Source organism: Choristoneura fumiferana, chromosome 26 (assembly GCF_025370935.1).
Source record: "Choristoneura fumiferana chromosome 26, NRCan_CFum_1, whole genome shotgun sequence".
Taxonomy (NCBI): Eukaryota; Metazoa; Arthropoda; class Insecta; order Lepidoptera; family Tortricidae; genus Choristoneura; species Choristoneura fumiferana.
The window spans coordinates 8725260-8745307 of record NC_133497.1 but is presented as its reverse complement, the minus strand read 5'-3'; the positions used below and the strand labels follow the sequence as shown (position 1 = coordinate 8745307).

At 39.2% G+C, this 20048-nt stretch overlaps 2 protein-coding genes across 2 annotated transcripts in view; both read left to right on the top strand.

The window, feature by feature from the left end:
- The first annotated feature begins 9988 nt into the window (after window positions 1-9988).
- LOC141443134 (uncharacterized) lies at window positions 9989-10959 on the top strand. Its single transcript, XM_074108347.1, has 2 exons — window positions 9989-10122; window positions 10788-10959. Exons 1-2 carry the CDS (start codon window positions 9989-9991, stop codon window positions 10957-10959), a joined length of 306 nt encoding a protein of 101 aa, XP_073964448.1.
- Window positions 10960-17692: 6733 nt separating this feature from the next.
- LOC141443133 (uncharacterized) overlaps window positions 17693-20048 on the top strand; it is a 5717-nt gene continuing 3361 nt past the window's right edge. Inside the window, exons 1-3 of the mRNA XM_074108346.1 lie at window positions 17693-17765; window positions 17808-17902; window positions 18344-18464. Coding sequence (XP_073964447.1) covers window positions 17693-17765; window positions 17808-17902; window positions 18344-18464 — 289 coding nt within the window. The remainder of the gene's footprint in view (window positions 17766-17807; window positions 17903-18343; window positions 18465-20048) is intronic.

The window sequence follows — 20048 nt, the reverse complement described above, 5'->3', positions numbered from 1 at the left end:
TGGCTTTCCAATTATCAACTTCAAAAAATGGCATTTGCAATAAAACACTTAAAAGGCGTTGAACAAAAGTTGCACTTTGCTCCCTCTCGTCAGGGAGAAAAAGTTACTTTTCTGAAGGAGAGGTAGTGAAAAAGGTTTGAAAATTAAAATGTGGTACATGTAACTTTTTAAATTTGACTTAAAAGTGTCAATTTTATAGTTCAGTGTTGCTTTTGGGGTAGCTACAGAACTCCCCGCGTGCCGTCAGACTCTCCCTTGACTGTTTTTCGCACTGTACCAACTGCCTTACATCAGCTGTGTACAGTTACCACTTAAATTCATTATTTGCATTATTTCTATAAATCGATCAAGGTGTAGTATCGCACGTGGCAAATACGAACAACTTGAGCTCTATTTAAAAGCTAATAAAGTACAAAAACTAACAGAATTGCAAACGAATACTAAAAAAACACAAGCTCCATTGACTCTATGAATAATGTGAACATAGAATCTTAATTTACTAAAAAATAGAGCACACATTTAAATACTATTTAATTTAAAGCGCTCAAAGAACTTAGCTGTAGAACACAAGTACTAATACCATTACAAAGCTTAAAATAGCACTAAATCTTACGCAATAAAGTTCAAATTCAAATGTCTTTAACGTCAAAGAAGCGCATTTACAATTTTGAATAAACGGCACATGTGAATGAGATGAAATTATATCATTCCTCCTGCGTTTTATTTTGGACTCTACGTTATTACGATTAAAATAAATTTTTGGTTGTTTTACAAAGACAGGGAGCAAACCTTTTTTTGCGATGGCATGTGCGTAAAAAATAGAAATGTGTTTTTTTTTTTTCGAAATAATTGAAGCTTGGAAAGTTTATAGAAAAGGCCAGCAATTGTGCTAAAGGTGATGGGACATCTTTGCAGGGTGGTTTAAAGGTCAGCCTTTTTCCAGCATGTGGTAGATTAACGGTATTGTAATAATATTGTCAGCTTGCTTTTACCCGCGGCTTCGCTTGTATGATTTTTTTTGGCTCCTATCAATTTAAATGCTAGTTTACACACAACCCTTAGGTCTTGTGGTAGAATTGAAATTCCGCGATTTCACTAATCCATACTAATATTATAAATGCGAAAGTGTGTGTTTGTATGTTGTCCGTCTTAACGTCGAAAAGGAGCGACGGATCGACGTGATTTTTGGCAAAGAGATATAGTTTATGGGCCAGAGAGGTGACATAGCACTTTTTTATCCCGGAAAAGTGCACAGTTCCGAGGAACAGCGCGCGATAACCGAATTCCACGCGGGAAAGCTAGTAGTAGGCTAATAAAACTTGATTCCCGACTCAATTCTTAAAAAATATATTTTTTTTAGTGGTATTTTTTAATGGTTTTTATAGAACACAGTGGGTCAGGTCAGGTTTTGTTTTATATGAAAAAAAAAACGGTTGAAAGCCGTGGGGTTAGGAAAGGAAGCAGATTTGCAAATGAAACAATTGGGAATATTTACCGGCGAAAAGACAGAAAACCACGCGCTACTACGGTTTAAAAGCTACAGCCTCTGCACAGACAGATCGTCGGACACCGGGAGAGCATTAGGGTTCCGTCTTGACCCTTTGGGTACTAGACCCTATTAACTCTATACATTCTCATCATCATGTCAGCCGAAAGACGTCCACTGCTGGCATAGCCTCCCCCAAGGCCCTCCAGTCAGACCGGTCTTGTGCTTTCCGCATCCAAGCGATTCCCGCGATCTTAACCAGGTCGTCGCTCCATCTTGTTGGAGCCTACCGACAGCTCGACTCCCGGTCCGCGGACGCCATTCGAGACCTTCTGGCTCTGACCCCATCGGCCATTATTCCTGCGAGCAATGTGCCCCGCCCACTGCCACTTCAGTTCGCAATTCTTCGGCTATGACGCATAACCTTAGTTCTACTCTGCGGATATCATCATTCTGATTCTATCTTCGCAGATAACCTCGAGCATAGCCCTCTGATTTGAGCTTCCTCATGAGGTCCAAGCAACTGGCAACACACACTGGTCAAAGACTTTATTTACCCTATACATTATATTGCCTTGTGTACCACACTGACCTTATTGGAAATGACCTGTTACAAATACAAATATAAGTAATTTTACAGATAAGGGACACCTGTACATATAATGACTTAATGACCCGCCAGGAATGTTGTTTTAAAACATCTAGTGTACGGTCATATATACCTATATATGCGAATGCGAATGTTCGCTTTAGCATGCGTCTCCACTAGAGATGCAGAGGAATGCTCTGCCCTGGCTATGGGACGTATATATGTATAGGTACATATACAAGGTATAGGCCGAGATGTTGACGCACTACATACAAACAAAAACAAAATTTACCTCCTTATTATACTAGTTTGTATAGTTATCTATATATCTATGTGTAGTGGATATAAAGCCATAGATAGCATTATCACCCTCGGTGTTGGTTTGATACATCAAATAACTACCTACATTGACTAAAGATTCCAAATTAAAACCTACAGAGCGTCAAAAACTGCCAACATAAAAAAATAATTTCACCTGGCCAGCAGCAAGGACGCGTACGGCCAAAGCCTTAAAAAAAGAAATTTCAAATTTCGAACATCTGTCCCGCACGCGCACGCGCGTGGCGTCTCCGCCAATAGGAGGCGCTTTTGCCATGAAAACAAAACGACGTAAGCGCTTCAAAGGGAGATGGAGACAAGACTTTTTTAATGGAGACAGCTGTTGAGCGGTTTTTGTAAATTTGCCATATTGCGTTTTGTTTTTACTTTTTTTCGCCTGGCGATTGTTGAGCCTGGACCCTATTTCACCATGCTAACAGGTGCGACTACAAGTTTCACAGCGAGCTATATTGAAAATACGCGTATATACTAACCACGAAACACTACAATACGGTATTTGACTATTTTGTATGTGTTTTTATAAATTCACAGCATGCATTTTAAGCTACCTTCACAAATAACAAAGTTAAAATGGTTTGAAATTCAAGATTAGACAGAGAAAGACATTACAGCATGTGACGTCACACGCCAGTACCGCCATACCTTGCTGCATAGAGAAAAGCGTTGAAAAAAGAGACAGGTATATAGATTAAAATCCACTATCAATTAAATCCAATTTTCAAACCGATTTAAAATTTCTCTCGCTAAACAACTATCTGTATACCTATATTTTCAAATAATATTAAGATTTGTCAAATTAAGGACTGATACGCTCTAATCTCATCTCAATGTCAGATTTACCGACAAATTCCACACTAATATTATAAATGCGAAAGTGTGTCGTTGTTGTATGTCGAAACGGAGCGACGGATCGACGGTGTTTTTTGCATAGAGTTAGTTATGGCTACTTTTTATCCCGGAAAGGCAACAGTTCTCCGGGTGGAAGCGATAATCGCGCGATAACCGAATGAGGCTATCGTTTTTTGTCTCACTAGATAGCGCACTGTTGCGGAGGTTTTAAGTATGGCTTTCAAAGTCTGTTATTTACGGGCGTGAAAACAAAGTTTAGATTAAAATCATATTTAATACACCTTAAAAGTACCATAAAAATATCGAGCATGCCACAGTGTTGCATAGTCCCCGTTTTGTTCGGGAAAAAGGGAGGATAAAAGTGTTTCCGAAAGACAAAACTGTCTCAAAAACACAGCTTATTATTTGCCATAATTAATTTCAGATATTGCAAAATATTCACAAAATTATTTCTAATTATAAATTTACCCGCGTAGCTCACCCAAAAACTATGAGATTTGACATTTCGGAGACCTCACGCTACACTAGCGCCTCTAGCGGCGAATTCATACGCGAATAGCCCTCATTCCACGCGGCGAAGCCACGGGCAAAAGCTAGTCTACAAATAAACATCGACCAGAAAAATATTATTGTTCACAACATAATTATGATTTTATGATAGAGATAATAGTTAATTGTCACTCGACATATTATGTCACTGACATTGTCCTGTTGGCCTGGCGTAAAAGCACTTAGGGCTCTGTTGCAAATGGACTGCATTCTGACTGCAACTACTTACTTACCAATTGCCAATACATTTCAATTTAAGGGGATCCCATGCCCCAATGACCTTCGATCTGAATTCCTTAGTTTTCTAATGTTTTTTGTAGCTATTATATTAACAACAACGGCTTTAAGCAATATAGTATCCCATATTTACTTCAAAAGTTTCGTTGTCTTCGAGATATTTGGCATCAAAATTTTAGGCCAAAAAACTGGTTTTCTGACCATAACTCTTGTGTTAATTAGTTTCAAATGAAAACCCTCGACCAGTTTTCAGAGACATCAACTATAATGGTTAAGTTTTCTCGAGAATTATTATTAGTTTAAGAGTAAATAGCAGCCTAAGGTATAAAATATACCTAAACTTGGAATATTCCGTACAAAATACGAAATCCTTAGAAAAATATTACTTAATTTTTTCGTAATGGCTACGGAACCCTATTTCGGCAGTGTCCGACACGCTCTTGGCCGGTTTTTAATATTGTTACCCATATGACTTTCTGTGAAAACTGAACTTACCTTATTTTTATTTAACCTTAAAACCAGTCTTACAATATTTTTTTTAAACAATGTAAGGTAATAAGTAAAAATATAGCTAGAAAGAGATGTTAAGTGCGGTAGGTAGGTACACTGGCTGACTGAGCGGCGATTTTTAATTTTTACTATTTAGGTATTTTATTAGATTAGGTCTTAATTAATAGGTTCTTTAATACCCCACTTGTTTTTATTCTTCCGTGGTCACTGCAATGAAAAGTATGGGAGTTATACTTAAACTAGCTGTTACCCGCGACTCCGTAGCGCAAATTAGTTTATCGCAATCCCGCGGGAGGCAGGAACTATGCAATTATTCGGGATAAAAACGAATCTATGACCTTCGGGATTTAAACTATCTCTATACTGAATTTCATCTAAATAGGTTCAGTGGTTTGGAGGTGTTGAAGTAACAAACAAACTAACAAACAGACACAAACTTTCGCAATTATAATAATATTAGTGGGATTAGTGGGTTAAGATTGTTAACGATCTCCAATGAGGGCCTATCGCGTATGAATTTCGCCACTAGAGGCGCTAGTGTAGCGTGAGGTCTCCGAAATGTCAAAATCTCATAGTTTGGGTGAGCTACGCGGGTTTATTTAGAATTAGAATAATTTTGTGAATATTTTGCAATATCTGAAATTAATTATGGCAAATATGCGTTCCGGGGCAATAAATGTCTGTCTTTTGAGACAGTTTTGTGTTTCGTAAACCTTTGTCCTCCTTTTTTCCGAACAAAAACGGGGACTATGCAACACTGGGTTATGCTCGATATTTTTATGGTACGGTTTAAGGTGTATTAAATATGATTTTAATCTAAACTTTGTTTTCACGCCCGTAATAACAGACTTTGAAATCCATACTTAAAAACCTCACGCAACAGTGCGCCATCTAGTGAGACAAAAAATGATAGCCCTCATTACTGAGGGTGTTGGTTGGTTTACGCACGTCTCTCGAATCACTCACCCACTATTATTATTTCTTAGATCAGCTGAGCCTTTACAAAAAGAAAGTCTCAAGAGCTCGCGCCGTGGGAAACCATATGATCAGGTAAAATACTGCTTTTGAATCAGCTGATTCTGACAGAAAAAACACAGGTACCAACATACCGACTTTGCATAAGCCTTTGTGCAACCAGCCTTATAGTTGAAAAAAAAACTACGCTACGTCAAACAAGACTTAACTCCATGAGTATAAATTTAAAATTCGAATGTACCAGCGTACATTTTGCACAACTGGACAATACAGGCCGCATGCACGTGCGTGCAAAAAAAAGAAACAGGTATTCGTCTCAGCTGATGCTCAGCTGTTCCCGCAACAAATTTAATCGATCCAGCGGTCAAAACTCGCATTCACAGCGCTCCATACTAACTTGTATAAAACTGATCGATCGGAACGCCTTTTCGGATGTCAAACGTAACTTTGTTTTTATGAAAAGAACTAAATTTTTATTTACAAAATTCGAACGTAACGTACTGAGTTTACGGTTGCTTGTGATATTTAAGAGTTTGAGTTCTTTGTTTGACATTGTTCTGAAAATTTGAATTTCGAAGCTTTGTCGCCGATAAAATACTGAATAAAAAAAAACCACAGGCTATTTCAGAGAAATTTAAATTAATGACATGTAATGTAAAGAACCTAAAGAAACGATTACTGTCATTTGGTGCAAATGGAAAATGGACAACTCGAAATTATACGTCAAGCTAAAAAATGACAATTTGAAATACACTAACAAGGAAAATTGTCCATCCTGAATATCATCGAAAATGGAACATTGTCTTATGGTAAAATTGACAAATTTGATGTATGCCGAAAAAAACAACCAACCTTGCATTTCTGAATGTACTATTACATTCAGAAATATGACGAATTGTAAATATTTCCATCCGAAATCATTTGTTTTGGGCCTACATATTAAATTAAATTAGATTTAGACAACATTAACCTATTGCTTATTTAATTTTGCTCCTAATTTTTAATGGGCAATATTCAATTTGGGTTTAACTAATTTACAACAAAAATAAATTTTGGTTGTAAATATTTATCAGCACAATTACATTTTGATAAAATTCACTTTGGTTGATATTCAAAATAGTCAATTCAAGTGGATGATGTTCTATTTGCACCGAATGACACTAAATCAAACAAACTGAATTGCGTACCAGGGTGGTCACCATTGTGGTACTGCTGTTATTTTGACATTCCATATATCTGCCAAAGAGATGATAGCGAAATTGATTATGAAAGGGTTCCACCCTGGTACGCGATTCAGTTTCCTTGACTGTACCTTTTAGGGTTCCATACCTAAAAGGCGACGCACCGAACCCTAATTCCATCGCTATGATGTCGGTCTGTCTGTCACAGGGCTGAATCTCAAGAACCATAATAGGTAGATAGCTGAAACTTACACAAAAAGTGCATTTCTACTACCATTACGAAATTTTACATGTGAATATTGCTTGATAATCTTAAAAGATTGGACTTGGAAAACCGAAAAGTTCTATCATCATATCATCCCAGCTTATTTACGTCCTACTACTACTGGGCACAGGCCTCCTCTCAGAATCAGAGGGGCGGGGGCGGGAAAAGTATTTTCAGTCCCAACAACCGCTTTTCCAGTCCATTTGGAGGCTGCGGATTGGCAAGCGCAACGTAGGACGTCCACCATGGATGGATGACCAGAGGCCGTATTGCCTAAAGCTGCGTCCACATTTGTATCATTTTGCACCGACGCGTATCAAGATCGCTAGCTAAAACAAGCGCGATCATGCGGCGTGCCGTATCTGATCACTCGGGATCAATGTTGATAGGCGTATATTATATAGGGATGGGCCGAATATTCGTTTTATATTTGTATTCAGCAGGTTTACCGAATTTTTGGCGAAACACCGAATGTTCGGCAAAGTGGTACTCTTCTTTACTGTATTGAGCCATGTGTGAGATGAGTGTTAAATGTGTTATTTTTATGAGGTACAGAGAGGCTTTAAGTTTTAGTTGATACTGTAGCTTTATTTCCAATAACAGCAGATAAAAAAGATGATTATTAATTAAAAACAAAATATAAGTATGAAGCTGTTTTGAGATTACTACTATAGAAAAAATTAAGCAAGTTTTTTGTTTTACACAAGAGTTGCACGAAAATTAATCATGTTTCTAGTTTCTACTTAGGAATCAATTATGTTGAATATTTGGTGTGGTTAAAGTTTTACTGAACATTCGGCCAAATATTTGTATTCGTTGAAACCCATGTTTGGCCCATCTCTAATATTATATACCCTGTACAATATGTATTCTTTCTTATTAATTTTAATATCAAAGACATAATTTTTATTAGTTTGATTATAATTACCAAGCAACAACATACCTTTAATAGAGATATAAAATGCCGCATTAAATTCGTTTTTATTACAACTCTCTTATGTGAAAGCCATTAAAAAAAAGCCTCTTTTTTAGATGCCCATCTCTAATATTATATAGTACAATATGTTTTCTTTCTTATTAATTTTAATATACAAGACATAATTTTTATTAGTTTGATTATAATTACCAAGCAACAACATACCTTTAATCAGAGATATTTAGAAATAGCTGTCATTATAGTAATTTTTTTTATTATTAAGCCTTATTGAAAGCCATTAAAAAAAAGCCTCTTTATTCAGATGCAAATACAAAATACCATTTAATTAAATATCTACTATTTTATTCAGTCTTCAGCATCTGTGTGCCTGTTGGCAGAGGCCTCCCCCAGCAGTCTCCGAGATCCCTCTCGCATGCAGCTACTCTAGCCCATGTTGTGCCAGTCACTCCGGCTATTTCGTCTTCCCAGCAACAATCCTACTAATATTATAAATGCACGCTGAAACGGCTGGACGGATTTGGATGAAATTTGGTATGTATAGCCGGACAACTGGAATAAAACATAGGCTACTCTTTATTTCGATATTCCCATGGGCATAAAATCTCAAAACAACAACCGCTGGGCGTAGAGTAATGAAATTTGACATGATTGTTTTTAATGTAACGTGAATGAAAACCACGATTTAATTTTCGGGAATTCCCAAACGAATTTAAAAAAAATCCCGAAATTTCAATTCAGCTTCTGGATCTAATGATTTACGTGTGTGGAGACGCAGGTAAACACTAGTCTATAATGCTTTATAATCATAATTATCTGTCCTTTGTGTGAGCGAGCACCCATCAGGCCAACATGATCACCTGTAGTGTTCAAAGCCTCAACAAAAAATTTTAATAAAAAAAAGAAACAAAATTTTTTGTATAATTACAAATAAAATTAAAGATGTGTCCAAAGGTATGTTAGGTTAAACTTCAAAAATCTACACTCAATGCGCTTTATAGATTTAATATTATAAATTTTTCATTTATTGATTAATTTATCTTTAGATTGTGAAAACACTAGAACCATGTCTAAATCAAGAGTAAAGTAGATGAAGTGCTTTAGCTCAGGGCAGTCCTAGATTACTACCAGACTATTAACCACATGTAGCGAAGATAACAATGATAAAATACACTCCACTGTCACGTGATACAGTTAGACGTGATTTATAACACAAAAAAGAAAGGTTATGAGGCGGAAACGCTAAAACACGAAATTAGAACAATGTTAAACACACTTTAAAGGCTTGATTGGTGATAATTAAAGCTACTTACCAGGCATAGCACTGCCGCTTTGCCCCATCTCTCAGACTTCTTCACCGTTTGTTTCACGAACAATTATCACCGAATAATCTGTTGCATAAACAACGGATGTAGTGTTTATACGGTCGGTAGACGCCTCGCAGCCACAACACACAAGAAACTTGAACTATGAACTCTACAAACTCATGTTTACTATAAAATAATTATATCATACACGTCGACCATATAAACTGTAAAATACAGTTCTTATTGGAGTCTTGTAAGTTATGCACTAAGTTCAAATAAGATGCGATAGAAACGCATGTTGATTGTCGCTTCAGCGGTAATTCCACGTGACTGCATTATATTAATTAAAGTATTTATTATTTTACAACATTATAAAATTCCGATTGTGACCGTAACTTTGACAATTTAATTGACAATTTGACATGAAAAAAAAAATAAGAAAGTTCCAGTCACTGGACATTGCGCACTCAAACATCATGCCAAGTTTTTTGCTAATTTGAATACAAACATTATGTTCTATAAAATTTTATAATAAATTGATAATATTATTAAAAAATAGATATCAATATGTTTTCATTTCACTTCCTATTACAGAATTTTAAAATTAGAACTTGGCTTCTTGACCAAGCTATCAATCTGAAAACCGGTAAATAATGTGATAACCACATTACTTCACTAGTGTGAGTCTCTCATAGAAAAAAAAAACAATCTGTTATTTTGAATCGAGTGTTTCGTGTTTTGCTGCTTGCGAATTAAAATAAAAGAAAATGTTTGGAAAAGGCAAGAAATCTGTGTCTTTAGCGTATAAGGAGAAGCTTCTAGCAGATATTGCGTACTACGAGAAGCGGATACAAGAAGCTCAGCACAAAAAAAAATGCAATTCTTCGGAAGATGTCGTGAGGTAAAACAAATACTGTTGTTTATTATTTAATTTTATTTTATCGTCTAGCAGTTTACAGTAAGCTTATAGACATACAAAGTAAATGTTGGTGAACTATAACAATTACTTTGCGCATCCACAATGTAGGTCCAGGCATAACATTCGCCAGGAGAGAGATTACTTTTGCGGTTTTAAAGCGACCGGTTGCCAAAAACAAAAAAGTTGAAGTTGAAACAATTAATTGAGGTGTTATATTTATATAGTATGTTTGCTTATTAATTTATTTATATCATAAAAGAGGCTTACACTAAAAAACCAAAGCACCTCTATTACTGATTGGGTTACAGGTAGATATAGGTAGTGCTATGAGAGTTGAAGTGAATGATTACACACACAGCTACAACATGTTGTGTAATGCCAGCAGGATTTTGAAATTTACACATCCTCATGGTCCAGCCGGACAAAACTCCTCAATGGTTAATTTCATAGACTTGAAATTTGGTACAGAAATGTAGTTTGGTCAGATGACAATGCAAATACAGTTTAGAAAAAAGCTTGTATTTAAAATATTTTTATTTGCAATAACTTATTTTGGTATATAAGATTGTATGCTGCATTTCTCTTCAAAAAATGGAGTTCTGCAGAACCCAGATGTCTTCTATTAAACCTTTTTTATCTCATTTCAGCTCCGATGAAGACTCCAATCCTTACAAGGTGACTGTCGGTCCGTTCCCTATGCAGCTGAAACGCGAGGAGGCTCGGCTGAGTGACTGTGCTAGCATGACCCTGGAACTGGCCATGCTTACGATCATGCAGTCGGAGGTTAATGTCCTGGCAGCAGCTCCTGAAGTCAGGTAACCATGAAATAGTATGAAAGATAAAATCTTCAATTACCTATTTGCCACCTTTCACTAAAAATGAATTCTGGTCAACACAACAGTTAATTTTTTTTTGGTATATGGGTGTCACCTTTAAATAGAACTGGCCACTATAAATAAATAGATTTTTTTTTAGTTTAAGTTGGCCACTTGGTCGGTTATTGAAATTGAGTTTGTTTTTTTTAGCATTAGATAGAAAGAAGTTAAGCTATCTTGATGTGTCTTGTTAATTGTTATAGTTTCCTTTTATACTATATTATGTTTGTTGAAATATAGATTTATATCTTTGGCAAATAAGTCACAGCAAATATGTAGCAATTAGCAAAGACATATGATCATATACATGCTTTTGGTATCATAAGTAATAGTTACTAGTTTTTTAAAACATTGTTCAATAAAGAGACTTGTCAAGATTGTTTACCCTTTTACTAGAAGTAAGTATGAGCTGGATTGACAGAAGTGCCGTGCAGTGAGTCTGTTCAATTTTTAGGTTATATTCCCACTAAAATAATAATCCTTGTAAATTAACCATCTGGTGGTGGATTAATTAATCTATAATATTTATCTAACTTAATAACCCATCTGACCGGTTGGCCAAGAGCCAAAACCATGGAGGGGAACGAGGAGCCCCCGGATCCGGGCGGTGGTAGTTTCACGAACACGATGGAGTTTGACACGCTGAACAATGCACGAAAGCGCAGTCTTAGTTCTTTGGAACTATCATCGCCCGATAGGGCCGAACCTAAAGGTAAAAAGGTGATGCAGGGAACGGACATCGACAACGCATCCATAGCAGGCATTTATAAACACCCTGACTTAGACGCGGAATCCCGCAAATACAACAGTGAAGATAGTGGCCCATTTATTGTTCACATCTCCCGAGACGCGGATTCTAGCAACTCGGGCATTTCACTGCAACCTATTAAGGTTGGTCTTGCCTTTGCCAGAGATAACGTCCAAAACATCAAAAAAGATGGTATCAAGTCCGTAGGTAGAAACCGTGTCTCGGTTGAGTTTAAGACCGCTGCGGATGCCAACAATATCTTAGAGAATCCCTGCTTATCACGTCACAAATACAAAGCAAATATTCCATCGTACAATGTTTCTCGAATGGGATTGATTCGTGGTGTACCAGTCGACTGGTCAATGGAAGAATTTGTTGACGCTACTGACCTCATAGACGGACCAGGTAAATTCTTAAAGCCCGGCGCCTTCAGCGCAAGGTAACCAATGAGGGAGGTCCTCCATCATGGGTTCCAACGCAAACCGTTGTAGTGACCTTCGAAGGTCAAAAGCTTCCTCAGAAAATCTTTGCGTTTTATACATCGTTGAAGGTCGAAGTGTACGTGCTCCCAACAATTCAATGCCGGAAATGTCTGAGGTTTGGTCATATTCAGGCCCAATGCCGCTCTGATGCCCGATGCTTCAAGTGTGCACAAAAACACCCTGGTGAAGGATGCAACATCGCTGCTGAGCATGTAACCTGTTTATACTGCTCAGGCAATCATTATGCGACAGACCAACGTTGCCCTGAATATTGTAGGCAAAAATCTATCAAACTGGCAATGTCGGAACACAGCATCTCTTACCAGGAAGCGTCCTCTCGTTTTCCGGCTGTACGTCGTCCTTACGCCGACGTGGCCAAGATTATGTTCGAGCCCAACTCTCCCTCATGGCAGTCTCCCTCGCCTGTTCGCCCTCCCCTTCCTCCCCAATCGCCTCCCTCAGCTTCATACCGTAAGACGATCATCCGTAAATCTAGAGCAAGGTCCCCTCTGTCTCCAGGCTATGACCGGCAAGCCCATAGAGATATTATCTCGACCCCACAATCCCAACTCCCCAATGGCTACGCCCTATCGTCACGGCGGATGCCAGTTGAGACCCCCAATGATGACCTTATGGAATTACTATTCAAACTTCTCACGAATATAATCGCCAAATGGAGCGATTGTTTACCGCCCGACGTTGCCCCATTAATGGTTTCACTTGCTGAGCGATTATCCTTCTCCAATGGCCCCCCCAGGCCAATTTTCTTCAATGGAATAGTCGTAGTATCATCCCTAAAAAACCAGAACTAATCAATCTCATCAACGAGCACTTCGTTTCAGTGGCGGCCATTTCGGAGACATGGCTGAGACCGGGTTCCCAGTTTAGGATCCCGGGCTTCTCATGCCTTCGGGAGGACCGCGGTGATGGACGTGCTGGTTGTGCGTTATTGATTAAAAGAGGTTACACTTTCTCACAAATCCCTCTCCCTCCTCATTCCCATGATATTAACGCTGTTGCGGCCAATGTCATGGGAATTAATTGCGTATCAATTTATATCCCACACCCAAATATCAACTTAATACCCGACCTTTCTACAATCTTGTTCTCGATCCCACCTCCTCTCCTCATTATGGGTGATTTTAATAGTCATAACACCTCCTGGGGTTCATCACATTCTGACATATTTTCTTCCTTCCTTCTGGACCTGTTTGATGACATTAATGTCGTAATCATCAACGACGGCTCTCCCACTCATCGGGTATATCCCGGACAAAACCCCAACTCTGTTCTGGATTTGTCTGCTAGCTCTCCCAATCTTTCGTGTTCGCTATCCTATCAGGTTCTGAGTCAGTCATTCGGAAGTGATCACTTCCCTATAATTATTTCCCAGCCATCCTCTGTTCTTCCCTCACCCGTCCCCCAACCCCTCCTTCAATATAGGTTGGATAAAGCGGACTGGCCAAGCTACTCTCATTATATTGAAAATAAATTAAAAGAGCTAGATCCCAACCTATCAAATCCCTTAGATTTATACCTCTACTTCCAATCGATTCTACTAGAAGCAGCAGATAAGTACATCCCTAAGAAAAAAATACGTAGTAGCAAAATCCCTTCACCTCCCTGGTGGGATGCAGAATGCACGGCGGCGATCAAAGCAAGAGACAACGCGGAACGTAAGTTTAATGAGTCTGGTCTTTCCGATGATTTTGTTGCCTATCAAAAAATTTCTGCCCGTACTAAACGTCTCCTAAATAAAGCAAAAAAGAAAGGATGGAAGGGATTTTGCGAAAGCCTCAACCCTAGAACCCCGCCATCGCTGGTATGGAAAAATATTAAAAGATTTCGGGGCTCTTTCCATCCTGTTTGTTCAGCCTCTCCTAACCCTCCTTCCTGGTTGGCAGAGTTTGCGGACAAATTGGCTCCTTCATCAGTTCCAGAGAAATCCTGTATCGACCCTTCCCTTCCCCCTGCGGAACTAGGTCCTCTCGACAATCCCTTCACATTCACTGAACTTGAGTTGGCTTTAGATGGACTACGTAACAGTTCCCCCGGAGAAGATGGCATTCCCTATCTTTTTATCCGGAAACTTAATCGCTTCTCAAAGGAACATCTACTAAAACTGTACAATTTGTTTTTCGTGACTGGTGAAATCCCACAGGAATGGACGAGCCAAATTATTATCCCATTCCTTAAACCAGGGAAGGACCCTCAGGTAGCTAGCTCTTATCGCCCAATTGCTTTGTCTGCATCAATTGGTAAAATCTTCGAACATCTTATTAAGAATAGGTTGGAATGGTTCGTAGAAAAGGAAAAATTACTCGCAAACTCTCAGTTCGGATTCCGTAAAGGAAAAAGTACAATGGACAACTTATCGATTCTGACCTCAGACATTAGATTGGCCTTCTCCAAAAAAACATCTCGTTGGGTGCTTCTTGGACATCTCTGCCGCATACGACAATGTTCTTCTTCCAGTACTCAGAGCAAAAATGCTTCAGCTGAGTATTCCTGCGAGGATAGTTCACTTTGTTTGTAAGTTGTTCATAGGACGTACCATAAAAATTCGATCTGGCAATAGTTTCCTCCCTCCTCGTACCCTATGGCAGGGACTCCCTCAAGGTTCGGTGCTCTCCCTCTTCTTTATAATATATATACGTATGATATTGAACAATCTGTCTCCCCCTTCTGTAGTATACTTCAGTATGCTGATGACTTGGTGCTGTATACCAGTTCTCAGTCAACAGATGCTGCTCCTTCTAAACTCAATGAAGCGCTCAGTTATCTCAAGATCTGGCTAGATGATCATGGTCTGACTTTATCACCATCTAAAAGCTGCATAGTAACTTTCACACGTAGCAGATCCATTCCTATCATGGATATCCGGTATGATGATGAGGTCATCCCCTGTTTGGACGCTGTGAAATTCCTCGGAGTCTTCCTGGATTCTAAGATGACTGGCGTTCCGCATTTGGAGTATGTAACCAGCAAATGCGAAAAGGGTATTAATGTTCTTCGGGCTCTCTCTGGGTTTGGTGGGGCGCTCACCCATACTGCCAAAAGCTCGTGTACAATGCAGTGATCCGCAGTCAGTTTGACTATGGCTCGCTCGTGATTGAACCCTGTAATAAAAATGCTCTTAAAAAGTTGGACCTGATTCAAGCCAAATGTCTGCGTATCACTCTAGGTGCAATGAAATCCTCACCAAAAATCGCTATGCAGGTTGAATGCTTGGATCCTCCCCTCTCCCTCCGCAGGCAATACTTGGCAGACCGTTTCATCTTTAAGGCGTGTTCTATCTCCAATCATCCTCTTCTTCCTCGTCTGGAGGAGCTTTCCCAAGAAGTATCTGAAAACACGTATTGGTCAAATAAGGAAAAACCGAAGTACATTGTCTCATATTCCAAGTTGAAAAATCTTCCGTCCCCTATATATACGACCAACACCAATCCTATTTTTGAGGTCAACTATGAGTCCTTAACCTACATCCCCAATGTTATCCTTGATTTTGGCATTGACAAGGATAGCCCAGCGGCCAATATTAAATTTAATAAAAAATTACAAGAATGGGAGGACTGGCTACCCATTTTCACAGATGCTTCTAAGTTAGACCCCAATGGTAGTGTAGGATCAGCTGTATGGATTCCCAAATACCAAATTGTTTTGACTCAGAAAGGACCATCTCAATCATCGGTTTTCACTGGGGAATCCATTGCTATCTTAGAGGCTATAAGATTTTCGAATTCGCATAACATCTCAAAAGCTTTAATTTTTTCCGATTCCAAAAGCTGCCTGCAAGCAATTGTCGGTAACCATTTTAAAATGAAAACAAAGTTTCCAATTATATTAAAAATTAAAGAGTCTCTATACCGATGCAAACAACAGGGACTAGAAGTTACGCTTGCATGGATTCCAGGTCACTGCGGCATAATAGGTAATGAAAGAGCGGACACATGGGCAAAAGATGCCATTGAAATCGGTTCCCAGGATTATAACATCATTTTACCATCAGACCTAATGATGTCCGTTCAGAATGACTTGAGGAATTCCTGGCAGACTATGTGGGACTCCTCCAGACTCCAGAAAGGTCGACACTATGGGAACATCCAACCGTTAATCCCCCGAAAGCCTTGGTTTTACCGTTTCCGCTCAGCTAATAAATGGGTCACTTCTACCATTTGCCGACTCCGTTTAGGTCATGTCTGTACTCCGGTGTTCTTGTCTAAAATCAGGGTTCGGGACAACTCTTTGTGTGAATGTGGTCTCGACGAGGGTTCTTTAGATCACATTTTTTTCAGTTGCGGTAGACTCACTTACTCTCTATATGACGCGCTGCCTAAGGATGTTCCGCGACCTATTAACTTTCTGACTCTTCTTGCTCTACTTGATTCTTCCTTGATAAAAATCTTAATCAAATTTATTCAGTGCCACAACATTAAGTTGTAGTATCTGCAGTATCTGCAGCATGCTTATTATTATATTATTTTTTGTTTCCTTTTCAACTCTTCCTTTTATGCTAGCATGCTTAAAACTCTTCCAATACCCTATGATTAAAAAAAAAAAAAATGTAATTGTCTTTGTGGTCTTTGTGCCGTCCATAACATATGTTATTTGTTTAGGTCTCCTGTCTGTTCCTTCCCCAAGATCAAAATTTCAAAAACCGAACATTCTCCTCACGTGTGTAATGTCTCTACGCCGACACTGGCAAAATACGTCTTGCTATCACGGCAAGAGTGAAAGCCATTAAAAGAAAAAAAAAAAAAAAAAAAAAAGTATGAGCTGGATTAATGATAATGATTTGATGGATATATCGGTTGCAGGCGGCCCGTGTCTGAAGATGCGTACGTGGCTGGGGTGGCTGCGAGTGCACAAGATAACCTAGTCTCCTTCACCATCACTTTCTATGCCCACAAACCGGTTAGTACACTTAAAACTAGTCTGCCCTCGTAACGAATATTTTATATACTGGTAATCAATTCACTTAACAGCAGGTGAACCATCTGCTTGTTTGTCTGCTATAACCTAAAAAAATAAGCAGCAAGAACCAGAATTTTAGATCGAGACCCGCAGTTAAGAAACATTCTACTAGTATTGGATTCCTTTCCCTGGATTTATTGCAGTATTTATTACAATATAATCCAACTTCCAGCACCGCAAATTCGCGCCGACCCGCTTCCGGAGCCTCCAAGTGAGCCTCACGAAGCCAGCCCACCAGAAGGAGCTGTCTCAAAGTGTCCTGGCCAAGCTGAACCGGCCTAACCTGGCTCTGCAGGCTAGTGATGTCCTTTCTATTTGTGACCTGTCCTCTCCCAGAGGCACAGATTTTCCCAAAAATCCTTCGATCCTGTTATCAGGGAGATGACAGATTAACTGCTTTTTATCAGCAAGGGAGTGAGCAGTGGGCGGATACGAATGCAATTTACATCAAATCATGTTGAACGATATACAATATGATACGAGTTATAAATGTTAAAAAAAAAGACATAATTAAAAGAGATGAGGGCGAGACTATAATTGATGGAAGTATTGGTAAAATTTAAATTTTGTCCTATACTTAATTCGCAGTGCTACAGAGTTATTGCGACGGCGTTTCGATCGCGCCGCACGACCTTGTTGGAGCTGGCGGAGAAAATATGCCGAAGACTCAGATGGAGGCCATGGTGAGTAACATTACTTTGATCAGGCAGTCTGTTCGTGCGTGCGTGCGTTGCGTGCGTGTGTGTGTGTGTGTTGTTAAATGGCTGGACGGATTTGATGAAATTAGGTACATAGATAGCTGGACATCTGGAATAACACAGGCTACTTATTCCCGAATATCCACGATTTATAGATAAAATCTCGGAAATAACAATCGCTGGGTTTAGTCTTAAAATTTTGGACAGTCGTTCTTAACACAACCTCAATGAAGACCATGATATACATTTTTGGGAATTCCCAGGGGAATTCTATAAAATCCCGGAATTTCAATTGTACCCGATCGAATAGTTTAGGCGTTATTTTTATAGTTTGTAAATAAATAATAAAACTGGAACGGGGCGAAGCGCGAGCAAACACCCACTTTTTAATAAATTCATTTGAATAGCAAAAAATATTTTTCCCAGCCCGAAGGCGGCTACCGCGTGAATTGCCTGGAGCTGCTGACGGTGGAGTGGACCCTAGAGAAACATGTGGTCGCCCGTGGTGCCTTTCTGTCACCGCATGAAGTTCGAGTTGAATATATGCGTGAGTTTTGATAGCTGCGTTTATGAAGAAATGTGTGTTCATGCAGTTCAGTTGTTCAGGCGTGTATCGACAAGCGCTATTATGTGTTTTAAGTGCGTCCACTGCTGGGCACAGGCCTCCTCTTAGAGCAAGAGGGCTTGGGCCATAGTTCCCACGCGGCCAGTGCGGATTGGGAACTTCACACGCACCATTGAATTGCTTCGCAGGTTTGTGCAGGTTTCCTCACGATGTTTTCCTTCACCGCAAAGCTTCGTGGTGAATTTCAAAATGTAAAGCCGTGGTGGCCTAGTGTTTGACCTATCGCCTCTCAAGCAGAGGTCGTGGGTTCAAACCCGGCTTGCACCTCTGAGTTTTTCGAAATCACGTGCGGAATTACATTTTTGTACGATGAACAACCGATTGTTTATAAATATCTGAATGTTATATGTAATACGAAATAGAATAGTGCGTATAATTTTTTTAGTGTATAGTAAGTTGTGCATGCCATGTTGTTGGTGGGGAACATACATACATGTAACTCTTCTACTGACATGTCGTTTGTACCAAACTTGGTGATATGTTAGCAATAAAAATAAAGATTTATTTGATTTGATTTGATCGTGCCGCGTAAGTGTAGACTTAATTTACAATAGTGTGTTTTGAGTGTGTTTTTACATGTTTTTTGAACACACACAAATCACACAAACCCATCTATCACCACCAACACACTACTCGGACGCGTTTCGGATTCAACTGTTTTTGCCCGCGCTTTCGCTCGCGTTAGGTTTGACGTAAACTTACCTTCTATGATTGATTATTTGGAGGATTATATGTTAATATAGGTAGGTGTAAGTGGTGGCCTAGTGGTTTGACCTATCGCCTCTCAAACAGAGGGTCGTGGGTTCAAACCCCGGCTCGCACCTCTGAGTTTTTCGAATTCATGTGCGGAATTACATTTTGAAATTTACACGAGCGTGCTTTGAAGGAAAACATCGTGAGGAAACCTGCACAAACCTGCGAAGCAAATCAATGGTGCGTGTGAAGTTCCCAATCTGCACTGGGCCCGCGTGGGAACTATGGCCCAAGCCCTCTTGTTCTGAGAGGAGGCCTGTGCCCAGCAGTGGGACGTATATAGGCTGGGATGATGATGATGTTAATATAGAACCAGACGTTGTTTTAGGCAGATGGTGCAATTTTCAAATTCAAAAATCAACCTAATCATAATTCATACAAACCCCTACAGGGGTGAAAGTTTAGAAAACGTTAAAATATGTATTTCTTTATCTATAAATTGTTAGTTTAAAAACAAAAGATTATGCGTCTATCCTCGAAATGACGGACTTTCATACAAACTTTCAGCCCCCTTTCGCCCCCTTAATGATTGAATATTGAAAAATCATTCATAAAATCAACATGTGAAAAAAAAACAGCTTTCTAGCTCCAAAGGTAGCCGTTGATGAGTCAGTGAGTCAGTCTTCTCTTTTTATATATACAAGATGTTTGGCAGAGGGACGGACATACGTATATAGGCGACAGATGGGGCCATATGCCACGTGGTCGAGCATAAATAAATTCACAAGGGGCCAGTTTTTTTTTATTTTTTTT